General features: G+C 43.0%; 1 protein-coding gene across 4 annotated transcripts in view; it reads right to left on the bottom strand.

The window, feature by feature from the left end:
• Positions 1 to 21,906, bottom strand: part of PRKCB (protein kinase C beta) — a 388,392-nt gene that overhangs the window by 99,013 nt on the left and 267,473 nt on the right. For all 4 annotated transcript variants that reach the window (XM_017534411.2, XM_017534410.2, XM_037740591.1 and 1 more), the window contains 2 exons: positions 14,650 to 14,746; positions 4,438 to 4,584 (listed from right to left, as the gene is read on the bottom strand). In XM_017534411.2, coding sequence (XP_017389900.1) covers positions 4,438 to 4,584; positions 14,650 to 14,746 — 244 coding nt within the window. The remainder of the gene's footprint in view (positions 1 to 4,437; positions 4,585 to 14,649; positions 14,747 to 21,906) is intronic.

Below are 21,906 nucleotides of genomic sequence, written 5' to 3'. Positions count from 1 at the left end.
GCTCTATGCTCCGTACCCGGGTGCCCGGGTTAATGGACAGATAGACAGATGGATCTATGATAACACAAATATACTAAGGAGCACTATGCTCTGTACCTAGGTATAATACACCCATGTAACAAACCTGTGCAGGTACCCTCTGTATCTAAAACAAAAGTTGAGAAATAAAATAATTTTAAAATGTGAATGATACATTTGAATGCTCTGTAATAGAAGCATTAGAAGGCATCTACCTCCAAGTAAGCCAGGCATGCCAACAGGCCCTGCTTTGGTAAGATAGCCCTTCCAGGTAAACACTTTTTCTTGTTCCAAAAAAACCAACTCTCCACAGTTTTCTTCTTTTGAAAGATTTTGAAATGGGCTTACTTATTTGGAATTCAGTGGCCTTCAGCCTTGCTTTCTGCCTTGTTTCGTTTTTACGGGTCTTACCAAAAGGCCTGTGCGATTCCCTAGTTGCCCCACAAATTACTAGTGTTTTGTTGTTGTCGTTGTTGTTTTCTGAGAAGGAGTTTCGCTCTGTTGCTCAGGCTGGAGTGCAGTAGCATGATCTCAGCTCACTGTAACCTCTTCCTCCCGGGTTCAAGCGATTCTGCTGCTTCAGCCTCTCAAGTAATTGGGACTACAGGTTCTTGCCACCACGCCTGGCTAATTTTTGTATTTTTAGTAGAGATGGGATTTCACCATGTTGACCAGGCTGGTCTCAAACTGCTGACCTTGTGATCCACCCACCTCGGCCTCCCAAAGTGCTGGGATTACAGGCGTGAGCCACCACGCCTGACCATTCGTGTTTAAAAACATGTTTGTTTTGTTTTCCTGGGGTAAGGGAGGTATAAACAGATTACCCCAAAGCCCCATCTCTTTGATCTTCAGAAAGGGAAGAACAAATCACTGCAGCTGTGTTCTTCTGTTTATGAGGATTGATCTATATACCTAACCAGACTGCAAAATGTTCAAAGTTGGAATTCAAATATAAAACCTGCATTAATTTAAAACCCTAGTTGGCAACACTAGAGTTGCAAAGGATTACTCTGTTTTAAAGGATCACAGAGGTGTTTGTTATTCTATTTGGCTTTCATGACATACTGTTGTTTTCATCTATGATTTATTTGATGCTATATCTCCAGTCTGGAACAGAGCTCTCAATTATTATAACAGTTTCCATGGAGACATATGATCTATTCTCTCATTGCTCCCCAGTGATCCATTCTCCACAACTCCACCCACTACCCCCAACCCCAATCCTTTCCGTGGGACCCTCCAGAACTTCCAGCTCTCCATCAAACATCTTTTAATCTGTTTTGTTAAGTGATCAAAAACCAGCGTAATACGCAAACTTTTGAGTTAACAAGGGCTAGAGTAAAAATGTTAAATTAGCTCAGGGGGACTGGAAAGATGGAAATTAACTGAATAAATGTGTTCACATAGGGAGAGCAGTAGCAGCGACTGGTCAGAGAAAGATGTGATCTAGGATGGGAGCAGGACTTCTCAGTGTTTATCCTTTTAACATAATCTTAATGATGAACATGTGAATGCATTGCTTATTGAGAATATCACTTAGGACAGATATAGTGGCTCACACCTGTAATCCCAGTACTTTCAGAGGCCATAGCAGGAAGATTGCTTGAGCTTATAAGTTCTTGAGCAGCCTTATAAGTTCTCGAGAAACATAGTGAGATCCCGCCTCTACAAAAAATACAAAAATTAGGCCAGGCACGGTGGCTCACGCCTGTAATTTCAGCACTTTGGGAGGCTGAGGTGAATGGATCATTTGAAATCAGGAGTTTGAGGCCAGCTCAGTCAACATGGTGAAACCCTGTTTCTATTAAAAACTATAAAAATTAGCCAGGCATGAGGTTGAGGCAGGAGAATCAATTGAACCTGGGCGGTAGAGGTTGTAGTGAGCTGAGATGGCACCATTGCACTCCAGCCTGGGTGACAGAGTGAGAATTTGACTCAAAAAAGCAAAAACAGAAATTAGCCACGCGTAGTGGTGCATGCCTGTAGTTCCAGTTATTTGGGGACGGAGGCAGGAGGACTGCTTGAGCCCAGCTTGTCGAGGCTGCAGTGAACGATAATTGCACCACTACATTCCAGCCTGGGCAACAGAGTGAGACCCTGTCACAAAAAGAAAAAAAAAAAAGTGCTCATTTAATTTTTTAAAACTCAGCTTATTAGAGCCTCTTCTTTATGTAGGCCACTTTCTTCCCCATCATCAGAGAAACTGCTCCACGTCTGAAATCTAAATGCCTCAATTCTTCCTAACATTTGAAGGATCTTGACCTCATCCATTTTTTTTCATCCCTAGACTTCTAAACTCCTTTTTTTCCCACCCAGGTGATGACCCTCTTCATGCTAGACATCTTCCCCATCCCAATCTAGAAACCATTTTCATTCATGTATTCAACACGCCTTTCCTGAGCACTTGATACAGGCTCTATGGGTCTGCAGTGAGCACTCTTCTTCCCGGAATCCTTAACTCTCTTTCTTCCATCATCTTCTAGTTCACTGATTCTACTAATCCCACCCTTAGTTCAAATCCACCATCTCCTTCTCCATCTCCACCCCAGGGATGCTCAGAGCTGCTGGTAAAACCATACAAGGACGTGGACCACTGCCAACCGCCTATTCCCAACCTTAGGGACTGGATGGGTGATCTTCCTGGCTGTCCTTACTCTCTATTCCCATCCCATGTGGAGGCTCCTTAGTCTCTGAGCCATCGTCTCAGATTCTTTAGTCCATCTCAGTGGACGCCCTTGCCACTCACAGACAGAGAACTCATGCATTCAATCTAGGCACTGAATGAATTTGATTCCCTAGGCTCTGAAAATACCGTGGTGACCAGGACAGAGAAGATCCCTACTCTTGCGGAGCTTAGCTCTTAGAAACAGAAGACAGAAAAATCAACAAGGAAGCAAGAAAAGCATCGCTCAGTGATGGGTGCTATGAGAGAGTTAAATATAACGGACAGTGAATGAGCGGCTACTTTGAGTGGGTAGTTGGGGAAGATGTTTCAGAAGAGGTGGCGTCTAAGTTGAGATGTGAATTGCAGGAAGGAGCCAGCCATGCAATCAGCAAAGGGAGCAGCATCACAAAAGTTCTAAGGGAGGAAGGAGCTTTGTGTGTTTCAGTAACCCGAGAGCTGATGCAGTGTCCAGAGCACAGTGGGTGATGGGGAGAAGAAAAAGAAGAAAAGAAGTCACACAGGGAAGAAGGGCCAGATGATAAAGGGTGATACAAGCTAAGGATGTAACATAGAATTCATTCTAATTGTGGAAAGTCATAGGAGGGTCGTAAGCAGGGGAGCTTCCTGACGTAATATACTAGCTTTAAAAAATTATTATGGCTGTTAAGTAGAAAGTATATTAATCGTAAGTAACAAGATTGGGAATGAGAAACCACTGAGGAGTTTCTGCAGTTGTCCAGGTGATATCAATGGTTTAGATGAGGGTGGTATTAGAGAGATGAAGAGAAGTTAGTGAATACGTGACATGCTTTAAAGGAACTGTCAGAATTCGCCAATGTATTGTATGTGGTCATGGGGACAGGGGCGGTAGGCAGGGAGGGTGGGAATAAAGGAAAGAGGGAAACTCAGGGATATTTATAAGCCAGGTTTTTGGCTTAAGTTACATAGATGGCAAAGAAATGTATATTTTTTGCACACCTGAGTTCACAGTATGAGATTTATGCTAGACATCTTTGTGGCACACAAAGGGACAAAAAACCCAAAACAACACTAAACGAGTCAGCAATACTTATAACACAATCCCCACTTCAGTAAAACAGCATCTCGCCCTATCTATAAAAGGATCCAGAACCACTCTGTGAGTCCCAGAGTCATCCTTCCACTGTGCTACTGTTTGAAAGGAACCACTTCTGTTCTTGGCTGTCAGGGTGATCTTTTCAAAAAGGCAAATCTGATCGTGTCACTGCTCTGCTTAAAAACGTTCAATGGCTCCCCACTGCACTGTGAATGAAATCCAAACTCCTCATCATAGCCTATCAAGTTTGCATCCCTAAGCCCTGCTTATCTCTGCAACATCACATCCTACACCTCCTTCTGCTCGTTACATTTTGGCCCCAGCACCTTCTGATGGTTCCTAGGATGCACGCAGCCTGTCCCCACCTAGGAACTTTTGCACTTGCCCTCTCAGCTGAGAACATTCTTTCCTGGCTCTTTGAAAGCATAGCTAGTTCTTTCTCATCCTCCAGGTCTCAGCATATGTGTACCTCCTCAGGCTGTCTGAGTGGGTCCCCTCTTTGTTTGTGACACAGCACTCCATTCGTTTCCTTCATGGTATTCCCTACAAAGTGTAGCGTGGGTCTATTTACTTCTTAGTCGCTCTCCCACTAGAATGTCCATCCCATAGGAACAGCAAACGTGCCTGCCTTGTTAGGTGTTCCTTCGGAAGCAGGTGCAGCCACCAAGTCATACTGTACCTTGCCAAAGCTGCCTTTCCCCAGCACCATTAGGAAGTTAAAATCGGTCAGTTTCATCCGGTCTCTGTTGCCATTGTTGTCAAATTTGGAGACAGTGTTGGTCGTCTTTTCTTCCGGGACCTTGGTTCCCTGACTGATCTTGGCCCTCTGCAAAAAGGAAGCACACAGAAAACATGCTTAGAGTTTGAGGATGCTCTTGTAGGAAGATACAAGCACACAATGGGAAGCTGTGGTTCCTGCAGCTCCAGCACCCTGTCCCTGTGAAAAGCATGGCCGTACATCACTCCACATGCCTGAAACCTGTCAGACATCCTTGATGCCTCTATCTTTCTCTTTTCCCTCATGTCTCATCCATAACCAGGAACTGTCATTTCTTTCCTCCCGGCCATCTCTAGAATTCATCTACTTCTTTCCATCTCAACCATCACCACCTGCCATTATCTCTCACCTGCACAAGGCACATTGATTTTCTTTACACTGGGCTTCACACACAACCACAGTGAGTCTCTCACCCAACCAAGTCCCCTCCTGCTTAAAATGCCCCAATGGCATCCCATTATTTTCAGGATAAAGACCGAGGTGCTTTCACAGACCTATATGATCAGGCTCTGCCTGGCTCTCCAACTCCATCATTGCTAGCTTCTTCCTTGCAATGTAGTGCTTCTCCTTTCACTCCCTTGGATGTCCCAGGCCCCTCCAACCACAAGGCCTTTGCACCTGCTGCTGCTATTGCGGTATGAATGGCTATTCTCTTCCCTTCAGGAACCCAGCTAGAGGTTCACATCTTCATGTCCTCAGGGAAGCCTCATTGATTCTCCCTGTCTGCACTAGGTTCCCCTGTGATTTTCTCCCTTAATCCACTCCTCTTCTCATTAATACTGGAGGATAACTGCCTGTTCACTTGTTTCCTTCCAATACACTGGAGGCTCTGTTGAGGACATGGAATATTTATCATTCTCTGTGGTTTTCCTTACAACTGGTATAGTTCCCACCTAAATATTTGTTGCATAAATGGATCAGTGAGGGCCGTGTGTGTCCTCAGTGCAATAGGAGAGGGACTCCTTGCCATGAGTGGTGGAATGGGGCTCAGAGTGGCAGCAGATGCTTTGGAATGAGGCAAGAACCAGAAGCCATGGGAGGGAGACCTGCAGCCACCAGGACTTCGTTACTGGATTCACTTCTAGCTGAGAGAAAACTGGAGTTAAAAGCTTGTGTGTGGCTAGGCACGGTGGCTAACATCTGTAATCCTAACACTTTGTGAGGCTAAGACAAGAGATTTGATTTAGGATAGAAGTTTGAGAACAGCCTGGGCAACATAGCAAGACCCTGTCTCTACAACGATAACGCCATTAGCCAGGCATGGTGGTGTGCACCTGTCATGCAGCTACCTGAGAGGACCACTTTAGCCCAGGAGTTAGAGGTTGCAGTGAGCTATTTCACACCACTGCCCTCCAACCTGGGCAACAGAGTGAGATCCCATCTCTCTCGCACTCCAAAAAAAAAAAAAAAAAAAAAGCTCATAGTAGAATCCTCTGACATGAATCAGCTGGGTGGCCCAGAACACATCTGATTCATGTCATAACATTTCTCTGCCCAAACATCCTGTACCTTCCCATTATTCTCAGGCTAAAAGCCAAAGGCCACAGATGACCAGGACCCTCTGATTTCAGCCTCCTTGCTGCTTCCACACTGGCCTCCTTGCTGCCCTCTGAATGCACTAGACATGCTCTTACCACAGGGCCTTTGCACCTGCTGTTCCCTCTGCTCAGAGCACTCTTCCCTGAGAACTCTCTCACCACTGATAAGAGGGTCCTTCCCTGAACACCTTACATAAAATTGCTCTCAGCAATCTCCATCCCCTTACTTACTTGCTTTTCTCTATAACACTGTCACCGTCTTACAAACCATATATTTACCTGTTCCCCAATTTGTCATCTTTTTCCTTATAGCAGAATGTAAGCTCCCCAAGGACAAGGATTTTGTCTGTTTTGCTTTCCACTGTTTCCCTGGTACTTAGAAGAGTGTGGCACAGAGAAGGCAATTAATTGCATTTCGTGATTGAATCTTCCTAAACCTTCATCAGCTTTTCAAAACAATAGAGATAATGACATGAAATGATGTACTAAGGACTCTATCACAGAGTCCTTAGTACCATTCCTGGCACACGATAGATACTCAGTGAATAGTAGCTATTATTGTTGCATTTTATTTGGTTGTTTTGAAGATAAAGAAGCAACATAAATCCTTCCAGAGTTTTGAATATCAGGGAAGATTCATTCATTCAAAAAACATTTAGGCTGGGCATGGTGGCGGATGCCTGTAATCACAGAACTTTGGAAGGTTGAGGCAGGAGAATTGCTTGAGCCCAGGAGTTCAAGACCAGCCTGGGCAACATAGCCAGACCCCATCTCTAAAAAAAAAAAAAAAATTAATTAGCTGGGTATGACGGCAGTGGGCCTGTAGTCCCAGCTACTTGGGAGGGTTAAGGCAAGAGAATCCCTTGAGCCCAGGAGTTGGAAGCTGCGGTGGGCTATGATCACTATATTGCATTCCAGCCTGGTCAACAGAACAAGATCCTGTCACAAACAAACCAACAAACACACCAAAAATTCTTATTGAGTACCTGCTATGTGCTAGGTGCTGCTCTAGGTGCTAAGAGTACATTGGGGGCAAAATAGATACAGATATTCAAAAAATGTGCATTCCAGCTGGGACTGGGCCCTCCATACTGTGTCCAAAAGGTATGCTGGGGTCGCTGAGGTGGATAAGCTGGTTTTGGCAGCAGAAACAACATTCATGGAACAGAGAGGAAGACACATTCAAGGAATGAAACATCACCTGGCTGGAGCATGAAGAGCAAGGCAGATATGGCATAGGAGACAGACAAAGGATTGAAAGGACCTTAAGAAGTTCAGGCTGACTATGAGCATGACAGGCAACCTTTGAAGCAGGGCCATGGTATGACCATATACATTTAAAAGGTCACTCTGGGTGGAGAGAGGAGACCTATTTGAAACATGTGGACTGGGAGATCACTAGGAAGTCACAGCAATATCAAGTAGAGAAATAATGAGCCAGGCATGGACATGGTGGTGTGTGCCTATAGTCCCAGCCACTTGGGAGGCTGAGGTGGAAGGATCCCTTAAGCCCAGGAGTTGGAGGTTGCAGGGAACCATGGTCACACCACTGCACTCCAGCCCGAGTGATAAAAGGAGACTCTGTCTTAAAAGAATAAAAAAGAATGATGGACTCAGCTGTCTGCAGTGTAGATGGAACAACGTGGACTATTTAGGAAACAGACTGATCCCGGCTGGGTAGCAGATTGGGCAAGAGAGAAGGGAGATCGGAGTTGAAGGACAGCTCCCCAGCTTCTGTTATAAGCAACTGGAAGGATGCTGGTTCTTTGTACTGAGATGAGAAGAAGTGGAGGAGGAACAAGTTTGGAAGTGTGGGGAAGAGGGTGGGCAGAGATGACCGGCGTGATTTCAGACATGTTGAGATCCCCTCTTCCCCACAGCAGCTTAAAACTGCGAGGTTTATTTCTCCCTCACAGAGTACGTATTCCACTGTCACCACTTAGAAACCATGGCTAACAAAGCATCCACCATTTTTTCTCTTTTTGTAATTAACATTTTGAAAATCGAGGTGGGCACCTCAAAGTGCACCAGTCTTACGTGCACAGTTCTGTGAATTTTGACAAATGCACACACCCACGTAACCCAAACCCCAAACAACACGCAGAACATTCTCATCACCCTCCAAAAGTTCCCAGTCAACCCCCCTCCCACTAAGGCAATCTCTTGTTCTGGTTTCCATCCCACAGGCCAGTTTTGTCTGTTCTCGAATTTCATCGTAGAGTGTGTACTCTTGTGCCTGGCTTCTTTCACTCATCAAAATGTTCTTGAAATGCATCCATGTTTCTGCATAAATCAGTAATTTGTCTCTTTGTATTGCTGAATAGCACTCATTGTTGATGTTTATCCATTCTCCTGTCTATGGGCATTCGAGTTGTTTCTCCTTTCAGCCTACTAACAACGCTGCTGGGAACATACTTGGTCAGCTTATTTTGCAGTAAGATACGCTGAGGTTTAACCCAAGTGTAAGTACCCAGTAAGCAGTTGTGTATGTGGGTCTGGGGCTTGAGCAAAGATACCTGAACTGGAGACACAGATCTGGGGAGTAGAGGCAACCAGGGGGTAGTTAAAACTGCAAGGTCATCTTATTTGCAACGGAGACTGCAAACAAAGAGCCAGCGTGGGATGGAAACCACTTTGACTTTCTTGGGCTATGTCCTCACACCCTCCTAACTCATCACCCCCAAGCTGGTCTGACCCAAACACTTTCCCTCCCCCACTCCCCACTCCACCAGCTCATCACCTTATCATCGTGTGTTCAGACTTCTTTGAATCCTGGCTCAGGACCCATTGAATTCATGCACTCCATTCTCCGGACTATGAGGATCCAAGTCCTGCCTGTCCCTGTTCCCAGTTTCCATCCTGGGAATTTTCCCATCCACCTGCGGGTCCCAGCACACACTCCCCATGAAGCATGAGCACGGACCTCAAACTTCCTGATTTCTTCACTTGACTTTGCTTAGCCAGCAGATAAGGACATTTTTGGGAGTTTTTCTTGTTTTTGTTTTTTTTTCCTTGTCCTTCAAGGAGCAACAAGTGACTAATAGCCTCATCTCTCAGCCCTAGAAACTCCCTTCCCTCCTCTGAATCTGGGGCTGGCAGCCCTCTTTCCTCCCTCCCTCCCTCCCAGCTTGCTTTTATAACTTTTCCCATGGGCATGTTAATTTAACTTCTAGAATCTAGATGAGAAGTCTAATAACCCTGCAAAAAAAAAAGGAGATCTAATAACCCCGTTGGTCTGGTCTGTACAGCATTTGTTGTCATTTTAATATTTAATTGGTTGCCAACTGTTGAAAATTCAGAGACATGAAAACCCAGATCCCCAGCTTCTTTTGAAGAAGGGGATCTGCTAACACTGGGCGGTGTTGAGCTCTTTCGCTTTCTTCTTGTTTGCCTGTCTCCTGAAAACACCTGGGTTTGTAGCCCCTATGCATTGAGCCTTCAGAGGCCAGCAGCCCTGTCCTTTGTCCTTTGAAATATCCCATTGTTCTAAGGGGACAATGCCCAGTACACACTGCATCAAAGAACGAACTTTTTTTTTTTTTTTGAAACAGTCTCGCTCTGTAGCCAGGAGCCAGGCTGGAGTGCAGTGGCGCCATCTCGGCTCACTGCAACGTCTGCCTCCTAGGTTCAAGCAATTCTCCTGCCTCAGCTTCCCAAGTAGCTGGGACTACAGGCGCTTGCCACGAGGCCCAGCTAATATTTTTATTTTTTTAGTAGAGTCGGGGTTTCACCATGTTGGCCAGGATGGTCTCGATCTCTTGACCTCGTGATCCGCCCGCCTTGGCCTCCCAAAGTGCTGGGATTACAGGCATGAGCCACTGCACCCGGCTGAGCCAACATTTTAAAATTGAGGCCCAAATTTAATTCTGCCTTTATCTTGCTGGGTAGGGTATGCTTTCAGAAACAGACATATACTAATGGTTACCTTTTCATGTCGGTAATTTAGAGCCCTAGAACTCAACGCTAAGAGAGAAAGCAAATAGAGAGCATTTCTGAGCAAAGAGCCAAGCCACCTTCCAGATAGCATGAGGTGACAGTGGAGGAGCCCCAGCAGCCAGGCTCTGGGCTCCACTCCAGATGAAGAATGCCTGTCCTGGCTAAAACCGCAGATTCCTCTGCCACTCCACCCCTACAAGGAACTACTACAGGCACTCCCAGCTACCCAGCAGTGGGGCAAGGACTCTAGGCTAGGGGTCCCTATAGATACTCCCTAACCTCTAAGTAGCCCTTCTAAAGCCCAGAAAGAGGACGTTCTGATCTTTATTTATCCCAAAGGGGGAGCCGATAATTATAACTATCATGATGCTAGCATCTAACATCTGGATGCATATAACGTGTGAGACATTCTGCTAAATGCATTACCTCATTCAATCCTCACATAACCTCATGAGGTAAGAAGTGCTATAATTCCCCGTTTTACAGGTAGGGAATCAGAAGCTCAGAGAGACAAAGCAACTTGCTTACAGCCATTCAGCAAGGAAGTGGCAGAACTGGAATTCGAATCTAGGCAGTCTAGCTCTCAAGCCATCACACTTAACCATTAGGCTACATTGCACAGATATGATGATTGGTATTCTTCCAAGACCCCATCAGCACGCTGCTCTCTATACCTGGGGCTGCCAACAGCAAACACTTGTGATTCTTTGCTTGCAGCTTATTTTCTGGTTGTAGGAACAGGCACAGCACACAGGGCACATTGAAAGTGCTGGTGAGTGGATTTCCCTGGGAGCAGCCCTTAGCCTAAAATGGATGGGGAGCCAACAGATAACCCCTCAGCTTCCAGTCCCTTGACTGAGAAATTCTGAGGCATGCATTCCATGCTGATTCTGAGAGTTCTCCAGCAGGGTTAAACTCTAGCTGCCCACAGCAGTAGCCTGCTCTATAATACTTACTTTCCCAGCTTCCCACCTCTTCTGGCAATGCTTTCTTATTTGGGAGGTGTTTCCAGGATCACTTCCCAAATAATGAACTTGCCCTTGAATCCTTACAGTCTGTTTCTGGGAAAACTCAAACCCAGGACATGGCTGGCTCTGGGACCTTGAAAAGTTACTGAATCCTCTCTGAGCCTTAATTTCTTCATTTGTAAAAGTAAAATGAGCATGATAATAGTACCTATCATTCCAGGATGTTGTAAGGATTAAATTACCTGAGTTAATATTTGCAAAGCGCTTAGAATAATAAATGGCATATAGTTAGCACTTTGTTAAATAAATAAATTTTAAGACTCTGAGAAATCCCATGTGAGCCATCTAAAATGGAGACTTTTCTCAAGCCCATGGTCGACTGAAAGCTCCCCAACCAAACAGAGCAAACTCTGACGTTCTGAAATATACCACGTGTGGCAACTGCACCAAGCTCACACTACCATGAAATTCTATTACCCCAATTCTAGCAGCTCGATTTTACTGTCACTCACAATTCCTCCACATAAGAGGCTTGAAAGTAATTTCTGAGTCATTCCGGGTGCTAATTGGTTATTGCACAGGGATTACATTTCTCACGTTCAAGGTCAACTGAAATTCCTCTGTGAGCCTGAGAACAATTTTTGGTCTGTTGGAAACATTTTTTTTAATCAACAACTACAGTATGGAGCGATTATAATTCAAGCATAGACAAGTATTTGCAGGCTCTTGCTAGAAATAAAGAGACACAATTTGTTGCATGCGGATAAAACAGTCCGCTATTCCAAGCCAGTTACTGGCCCAGACAAATGCTCTGTTTGTGCAGAAAATCTTTTCCCTGGTGTTCTGAAACGTCACCCTGGCTGCCCCAGGACAGAAGAAATCATTTTGCAAAACAAAGACTTCGTTGTATACAAGAAAATACTGGCCTTGTGTTTTTCACCCATAATAGTACGTTTCTATAACACAGCAGCAAAGCAACACCACCTCATCAGCAAGTTAGGGGAAAGAGACGGAAAGTGTTCTCTGGAAGGACTGCCTTCCTGTCTTAATTTTTATCAAACAGCATCCAGTTTTTACTTCTACTTGGAGGGAAGGTTCTTTTATCAATCCACTTGGGCTTGAGTCCAAGACTGGGGGAAAAGTCCTCTGCCATCAAGGTCACTGGAGAATGACTGACAAGCTCAAGGCCAGTGTGTCTGTTCCACTTGTTTCTAGGAAGGGAGGATCCAAGTGGGTCAGAACTATCATTGTCTTCAAGTGGGGAGGGCACGGGCTCAGGACAAGGAATTTGGGAATATCTAAGTGCTATTTCTTTTTTATTTTTATTTTTTAAAAATAATTTTACTATTATTTTTTAATAATGGAGGTGGGGTCATATGTTGCCCAGGCTGGTCTCGAACTCCTGGGCTCAAGCAATCCTCCTGCCTTGGCCTCCCACAGTGCTGGGATTATAGGCGTGAGTCACCGTGCCTAGCCCTTAAGCACTATTTCTATCAAGTTGAGGGGAAAACAAACTTGATAGAAAGTTTGTTTCTTTCAACAAACAAACAAACTTGTCCTTTATCTTGATGGGTAGGATGTGCCTTCAGAAACAGGAATACACTAATGGCTACCTTTCCATGTCTGCAATTTACATCCCTAGAACTCAACGCCTGGTGACCAAACAGAGCCAACCAACTCTGACGCACTGAAATATACCACATGTGGTCACTGGGCTCTTCGCAGGAATGCTCTTGCGATAAATGCTAAAATCCTTGGGGTAAATACTCTTGGGAAAGCTACTCTTGAGATAAATGCTAAAATCCTTGGGGTAAATACTCTTAAGATAAATGCTCTTGGGATAAACGCTAAAATTACTGGGACAAATACTCTTGGGATAAATGCTAAAATCCTTGAGATAAATAAATACTCTTGAGGTAAATGCTAAAACCCTTGTCAAGGCCAGCATGGTCCTGCTTCCTCTGACCCACGCATACTTCGCCAGCCTTTCCTTGGACTCCCTTTAGCTTTCTCTACTCCACCCATGCTGGTCTGCTTTTGGTCTTACATGGTTGCTAAATAACCGCCCACCACAGGGCTTTTGCACATGCTGTTTGCAGAATGGAATACACTCTCCCCACTTTTTACGTGGTAAAGTTCCATGACTGTTTCCTTCCTGACATGGCCCCTGTCCTTTCAAACTACGTGACGTTTGTTTTGTACATGTTCTCAAGGTACCTGATGTCTCTTTCACAGGACTTTACATAGTCTTTATACATTTTTAAAATTTGTTTGTGTGATTATTTGACAAATAATAAAAATTCATATTTCACTTTAGCTATGCTATTACAGACATTTTTGGGGGGGTTAGTAGGCCATCATTGCTAATCTAGAATTGATCATCTCCCACCAGACTCAGAGTATTGAGTTTGTGGGAACAAAATAATGTGTTTTCCCTCAGGAAACTACTTTAAAATCACTCAATGCACATATAATGTAAGTACTGAAGCCTATGTCCCCCCAGACATTTTCTTTGTAAAGCTGGGATGTGTCCTATACACCTGATGCTATTATGTAGCTGAAAATGGTGTTTATTTGTCCCCATAGAAGGAAAGGGGTTTGTCTCAGGTAGGAGCAGAGCCAGCAATGTGACTTAAGGTCACAGCCAAGGGTTTTCCACTTGATAAAACTATTATCTGGGAAGATCTACCCACGGGGTATTTCCTGAAGTCATTAGCACAATCAATTCCACTCGTTAACTACATAGCACCACTCTGCCAATACAGCCAATCCAGATTCCATCCATTAGCAAGCCTAGCAGACTCAGCCTCCAAAACATATCACTTCTCTGTCCTGTTTTGTTTGTTTGTTTATGAGATGAAGTCTGGCTCTATTGCCCAGACTGCTGCAGTTGTACAATCTTGGCTCACTGCAGCCTCTGTCACCTGGAGCAATTCTTGTGCCTCAGCCTCCCAGGCAGCTGGGATCACAAGTATGCACCACTGTGCCTGGCTACTTTTTTTGTATTTTTAGTAGAGATGGGCTTTAACCATACTGGCCAGACTGGTCTCGAACTTCTGACCTCACATGATCTGCCTGCCTCAGCCTCTCAAAGTGCTGGGATCACAGGCATAAGCCACTGCACCCGGCCCTCTGTCTACTTCTTTCATTCACCATGACTACCATTCCAGTCCAAGTTACCATCAAAATGGTGGGCAGTGAGTGAGAAACGTCTAAGTCTGAAGCAGGAATAACTTCATAAGGCAAGGGCATTTCATTGGGGTCTTGAAGGATTAATCAGAATTTTCTAGGAGATGAAATGACCTTGCAAAGGCTCAGAGTCATGAAAAATCTTGGTAGGAACCATGCCCTAAACAGGAAAATTAGCACAGCAGCAAACTTAACTGGTTCCCATTGATGAAAGAAGGGAGATAAGAAGAAGAGAGAGAGAGATAAAAGAGAGGGAGAAAGAAAGGGGAGAAAGAATGAAAAGAGACAGAGGAAGGAGAAAGAAAGAAAGAAGAAAAAGAAGGAGAGAAAGAAAGGAAGGAAGGAGGGGGGAAAGAAGGAAGGAAGGAGAGAGAAAAAATAAGAAAAGAAAGAATGAGAGAGAAAGAAAGAGAGAAGAGAGAGGAAGGAAGGAAGGAAAAAACAAAGAGAAAAAAAGTAGAGAAATAGAAGAGAAACCTCACCTCAAATTTCTGCCGCAGTTCTTCATTGCCCTCACTTCCTTCTGGTGGGACAGGCACATTGAAGTATTCGCCTTCCTCCTGGCTCAGTAACTTAAACCTAAAGGGAGACAAGGGGGCAGGACAAATTTCATGACTCTACTTGACATTATTTTATTGATCAGGATGTGAAAAGGAGGCTTATAAAAAGCTCTACTTCAAAAAATATATGGTGAGGGTTGTTTGGTTTGTTTTGCTTTGGTTTCGGGTATGTTGGGTGGGGGTAGTGTGCGTGGGTTTATAGCCAGGTACACTATGTATTTTTGTAACTCTTCCATGGACAGCAGAAAAAAATATATATATCCTGTGTATGTAGGAGGCAAAGTTCTCTCTCTGTACATACACTTACGCAGTCTTCTTCATTATATCGTTAAATTACCGTATATGTTTTTACCTATTTTTGTTCATTAAGTAGTTTCTTATTCTGAAAGAAGACTATGAAGATCCCACAATGTAAATGTTTTTGTTGTTGTTGTTTTTAGAGATAGGGTCTCTCTCTGTCACCCAGGCTGGAGTGCAAAAGTGCAATCACAGCTCACTGCAGCCTCAAACTCCTGGGTTCAAGCGATCCTCCTGCCTCAGCTTCCTGAGTAGCTGGGACTATAGGCATGTGCCACCAGGCCCACTAATTAAAAATAAATTTTTTTTGTAGTTATGGGATCTGGCTATGTTTCCCAGACTAGTCTTGAACTCCTGGCCTCAAGTGATCTTCTCACCCTATCGTCCCAAATTGCAGGGATTACAGGCATGAGCTGTCTGTCTGTAATCCCAGCTGTAAACCCCACCGCCTGGCTGTAAATACATTCTTGTCATGCTTTCTAGCATTTCTACCTGTCACCTACATAGGGTGCCACCTTGTCATCCTGGCACTCAACTGCATTTAGGTGACCATGGACTTAACTTCGTGATGCTGTTTTTTTTCTGCAGAAGCTTGCCCCAAGTGTGCTGTAGTCAGCCTCTGGAGAAATGGCATCCTTTAGTGGTTAAGTGTACAAGACCTGGAGTCAAACCATGCCTGGGTGCAAATCTCATTTCATAACCCTAGACAGGCTGGTTAGCCTTTCTGGGTCTCTGTTTTTCTCATCTATAAATTGGAATACAAATTCCTTTTTCATAGAATTCTTGTGAAATAGAAATGTAACGATGCATGTAAAATGATAAGCAGCATTTGCATTCAGCAAGTGTTCAATTAGTGGTATCATCATGATTATTATTCCTCTGACTAATGTCATTATTATTATTATTATTTATTTTAGGGACAGGGTCTTGCTCTGTCACCAAGGCTGGAGTGCAGTGGCACAATCATAGCTCAGTGTAGCTTTGACTACCTGCGCTCAAGCAATCTCCTGCCTCAGCTTTCAACTAGCTGAGACTAAGGGCACGTGCCACCACACCTGGCTGGTTTTTGTTTTCCTTTTTCTTTCCTTTTTTTTTTTTTTTTTTGGCAGAGCTGGGGTCTTGCTATGTTGCCTAGGCCAGTCTTGCACTCCTCGGCTCAAGCAATCCTCCTGCTTCAGCCTCCCAAGTAGCTGAGATGATAGGCACATGCCACCATGCCCAGCTACTACTATGATAATAACAAGCATGGGCTTCAGTTTGTTTCTTGAGCACAAATATTTTTCCAGCTAGCCAGAGGATGAAATGAGTGTGAGGAAGGAAAAGGGACATTCTAAAAGCATTTGAATCAGTGGGGAAGAAAACAGACCCCAAAATTCCTTGCTCTCAAAGATCATTCCTAACCAAAGTGTAAAATTTTCATCACAATGTTTTGCCTCCATTCACGAATCTTCTTAGGCAGCTTCCAAAAATGGGCTAGGTGATTCAAAGCAGAGAAGGCAATTTGAGCCTCTAGGCCCCACATTTAATATTCCAAATTTTCTTCCAAATTTCCACGGAAATTAGCAAAAGAAATACAAAAACAAGAGAGCATCTGTATCTTTGCTGGAAATCAGGAAGGGTGCTATCCACACAGCAGGGATTCCTATAAATGAAAGTATAGAAAGAAAAAACAGAGCCCTGTTCGGTTAACTTTATCCGTTCAGATACTACCTTTGTGGATTTTGCTAGATCTGTATATCAGTGTTGAAACATCTGTTTTTTAAATAATAAATTTAATTTTAAAGGACACTTTTTATTTCTTCCTCGGAAGGAAATTCAAAATCACTTGTTACAAGTAGAAAATAATTGTTAAAAAAAAAAAAAAAAAAAAAAGATAGGTGGTAGTGGTGGCTCATGCCTGTCATCCTAGCACTTTGAGAGGCTGAGGCAGGAGGATCACTTGAGACCAGGAGTCCAAGATCAGCCTGGGCAACACAGGCCCTGTCTCTACAAAAAATAAAAAAATTTAGCCGGGTATGGTGGCGCACACCAGTAGTCCCAGCTACTTGGGAAGCTGAGGTAGGAGAACCACTTGAATCCAGAAGTTCAAGGCTCCAGTGAGCTATTATTGCACTATTACGCTCCAGCGTGGATGACAGAGGCCTGTCCCTCTGAAAAAGAAAGAAAAGAGAAGAAAAGAAAAAAAGGTCCGGTATGGTGGCTCACACCTGTAATCCCAGAACTTTGGGAGACTAAGGTGGATGGATCATGAAGTCAGGAGATTGAGACCAGCATGGCCAACAAGGTGAAACCTGGCCTCTACAAAAAATCCAAAAAAATTGGCCAGGCGTGGTGGTGTGCGCCTGTAGTTTCAGCTACTCAGGAGGCTAAGGCAGGAGAATCACTTGAACCCAGGAGGCAGAGGTTGCAGTGAGCAGAGATCACGCCACTGTACTCCAGCCTGGTGACAGAGCGAGATGAAAGAAAATAAAAGAAAAGTAAAGAAAAAAAAGAAAAGAAAAGAAAAGAGAAAAGAAAAGAAGATGCAAATCAATGTTATGCAAGTGCAAGTAGATGGTGTTGCTTACCAAAGGCTCTCAACCTAAAGCCTGCCTCTGTCCCTTTTTTAATGGGAGATCAGCAAAAAGCAAGTGTTAGAGGGTTAAGCGTATACCAGAGCCCTCTGAGTTTCTCTTTGTCATAATCTGAAGAATTGAAAGAACGCTGACAAAAGAATTCCTTTCTCAAGCACAATTCAATATTATTTATGCCCTGACAATGAACTAACTGGAGTATTTGGGGTCTCACACTTGGGAAAACACAGATACTGTCATTTGTAAAAGGTGCCCCAAGAGAGCCCAATAATGGCCCTGGCTGAGACCATCAGGGACTGAATGAGGGTCACTGATTCCCATTCATAGGCAGGAGGAGAGACCTCAGTGCCTGGAGCAGCAGGCAGGGGCATGGTGCCATAGTATGTGTTCATGGAGGCCAGTACACCACAGAGTGAGTGAAGGACATTGCCACTACTGCCTCCAAATAGGACTCCTGTGGCCCTTCAGAGAGGAACAGGAGCCCTTCTGACTTTGAGATGCACAGAACCAATGTGGGGAAGATGGGTCTCCATCTGGCACCAGGGCTGCCTGTTATGCACCTGTGTCCACTGTAGTAGCCCTGTCCCAATGTCAGGAACAGGACTCCTGATCTGACACAACAGAATTCCAAAAAATAAAAAAGACTCCTGTCTCCCTTTATCCAGGCATGAAAGCTTAGAACAAGGACACTTGTCATTTCTGTGCTCAGTCTTCTATAAGGATGAGCAAATAAAGACAATCGATGTGTGAAAAATTTAGTCATTTAAATAGAAACAATGCAGAATCGAAGTACTTCCCATGAAATAAAACTGCTGCCAAAAGAGAGAACATTCTAGAAACTACCTAACTCATATTTTCAATGAGATTCAAGAGGTTGGTGCATGTATGTAAAGGGAACAAATATGAGTGGGAAAGACTACTTTCAGAAAAAAAATATAATCACTCAATTAAAAAATCCACTGGAGACAGGGAACACAGCATGGATAATTCAGATAACAATTAGTAAATGACAAGAAAAACTTGAGAAATTTTCCTGGCAATTGGCTCGATATTTCTCATATTAGAGTAGACATGAAACAAATGCTTTACATACCACTAAGAAAAATGCATATTAGCAAAATTAATTTACAACACAAAAAGGAGGAATATTGCAACATATATGTCAGAAAAGACATTAATATTCTTCTCTATAAAAAGTTCTTACAAGTCAATAAGAAAAAGGCAAAAGGACATAGTCATATATAAATATAAACAAATGGCAATATGCAAATGAAAATGTTCAACATGATTAGCAATACAACACGTGTATAATCTTTGTATCATATTTTTGAAATTTATCACACTAGATGTTAGTGTTAGTAAAGTGAAAAGTTTCATACAAGATTGATAAAAATGCAAATTGATTTTTAAAATTGTAGGACATTTTGGCAAACACTTTAATAATGCATATATGCTTAAAGCCATCAATTCCAGTCTTAGAAATTTATTAGGAAATTATTAAAGCTGGTCACAAAAGTTTTGCTACAATTATGTTTATTGCAGATTAATTTTAGGTGAAAAATGCAAGCTCCCAAATAGTATCCACAGTAAGATTTCATTTTTTGTTTCACTGTCTCTCTGTCTCTCTAGGGTCAATAGCGATTATGGGCACTAGGAATGTGGACAATATACTCTAATTACTTACTTATATTTTTCTGATTATTATTCAATTAACAATAATGACTAACACTGAATGTTATTTAGCAGACATTGGGCAGGTCACTTATATTAACTAATTTGATATTGTGACAATCCTGTGACATAATCATGACTATTATCTCCAAGTGAGGAAATACAGCACAGAGAGGCTAAGTAAATTGCCCAAGGGTACACAGGTAGGAAGCAGTACAGTAGAAATTCTAGCCCAGGAAGTCTCATTCCAAAGACTTAGTTTTTTTATTTGCTTTTCTTTCTTTTTTTTTTCTTTTTGTAATAAGATCAAAACGTCATTATTAACAACAAAAGAAAATTTTTTTAAATTATAAAATGACACTGATTTAAGATAATAATTATCTGTTCAGAAGATGAAAAAAGAGAATGAAATAGGAAAGAAAAAGAAAACTTTAGAAACAGAAACACCATAAGAGAAAATTACAGCTGTAAACATTAAAACATTTTCCTATAGAAAAAAAGAAAAGATCTTTAGATTCAGGATTATAAATCATCCTACTATAAAGATACATGCACATTTATGTTTATTGTAGCACTATTTACAATAGCAAAAACTTGGAAGCAACCCAAGTGTCCATCAATGATAGACTGGATAAAGAAAATGTGGCCCATATACACCATGGAATACTATGCAGCCATAAAAAAGGATGAGTTCATGTCCTTTGCAGGGACCTGTATGAAGCTGGAAACCATCATTCTCAGCAAACTAACACAGACACAGAAAACTAAACACTGCATGTTCTCACTCATAAGTCGTACAATGAGAACACATGGACACGGGGAGGAGAACATCACATACCGGGGCCTGTCAGAGAGTGGGAAGCAAGGGGAGGGAGAGCATTAAGACAAATACCTAATGCATGAGGGGCTTAAAATCTAGATGACGGGTTGATAGGTGCAGCAAACCACCATGGCACATGTATACCTATGTAACAAACCTGCACATTCTGCACATGTATCCCAGAACATAAAGTAAAAAAAAATTTTAAAAGGCTGGACATGGTGGCTCATGCCTGTAATCCCAGCAATTTGGGAGGCCAAGGCAGGTGGATCACAAGGTCAGGAGTTTGGGACCAGCATGGCCAACAGAGTGAAACCCCATCTCCACTAAAAATACAGAAATTAGCTGGGCGTAGTGTCCCATGCCTGTAATCCCAGCTACTTGGGAGGCTGAGTCAGGAGAATTGCTTGAACCCAGGAGGCAGAGGTTGCAGTGAACTAAGTTCACACCACTGCACTCCAGCCAGAGCAACAGAGTGGAGAATCCAACGCAAAAAAAAAAAAAAAAAATCCAACAACGTGCCACTTGTTACACAAGACCAAAGGACTTAGAAAGATTAGATGTAAAAGAATGGAAAAGGATCTATTAGGGAAAAGGGACTGATCACTCCGCAACCAAGGAGGACACATGCAAAGGTCAGTCTGATCTCATTAATTCCTTGGCTCCCCGTCTTCTTCAGAGTAGAAGACAAAGTCCTGACAAAGCCCATGGGATCTGCCAGACCTCTCCCCACATCCTCCCAGACCAAATCCTCCTCCACTCTCCCCTCATGGATCCAGCTCCAGCTACACAAGCCGCCTTACTGCTCTTCCAACTTGCCGGGTGCACTCCTGCCTCGGGGCCCTTGTGCTTTCTGTCCTCTCTGTCTAGGACAAGCTCTTCCTAGATATCCGCATGGCTCACTCCACACCTGCTTCAGATCATTGCTATATGTTACCTTTTCAGTGAGTCCATTCCTGAGCCCCCTATAAAATGTGAATGCCCCCATCCCCAAGATTCATTGTCCCCATTTCTTATTTCCTTTTCTCTACGGCACATATCAGCCTCAAGCATGCCATGTTTTACTGCTTATTTTTGTTCATCTAAAATTTTTATTTTTCTTCAACTAGAAAGAAAACACTATGAGACCACAGATTCTTGTCTGTTTTGTTCATTAGTGTCTCTTCAGCATAGCAGGTGCTCACTGTGTATATTCAGTAAATGAATGAATGAATGAATGCCAGCAACAAGGTAAAATTATAGAGAAAAAGCATTAACTTTTATCTGCAGCAAAGATAACTTCATGTCAATATAATAAGACTTGTGGAGTTACATGGCTAATAATATTGCCATATATAGATAAGGCAAAAACCCCTAGAAATAAAAAGAATTTTTAAAAATAATTCTGCTTGAAGAACCTTAATAAGCACTACACATTTAGCTCAAGCAAACCAAAGGATGATATGAAGGTATAAAAGATCTGGACCTTATAATACATTGGAATGAATACATGTTAAGATGTATACCCTATACTCATGGACATAAAGATGGCAACCACAGATACTAGAAACTATAGGGGGAGAGGGGTGGAGAGGACAAGGGTTAAAAAACTAGCTATTGGGTACTATGCTCAGTATCTGAGTTACAGGATCATTCATACCCCAAACCTCAGAGTCATACAGTATACCCAGGGAACAAATTTGTACATGTACCCCCTGAATCTAAAATAAAAGTTGAAAAAAGGTTTATTCTTTCTCCACAAAAAAGCATACCCTACAAGTAGTTAATATAGTCTTTTTCTTGAACTTTTAACAACATTAAACAAATACTAAGCTATGC

Source organism: Cebus imitator, unplaced genomic scaffold (genome assembly GCF_001604975.1).
Source record: "Cebus imitator isolate Cc_AM_T3 unplaced genomic scaffold, Cebus_imitator-1.0 Scaffold85, whole genome shotgun sequence".
Classification (NCBI taxonomy): Eukaryota; Metazoa; Chordata; class Mammalia; order Primates; family Cebidae; genus Cebus; species Cebus imitator.
This window is presented reverse-complemented; position numbering and strand designations above follow the sequence as displayed.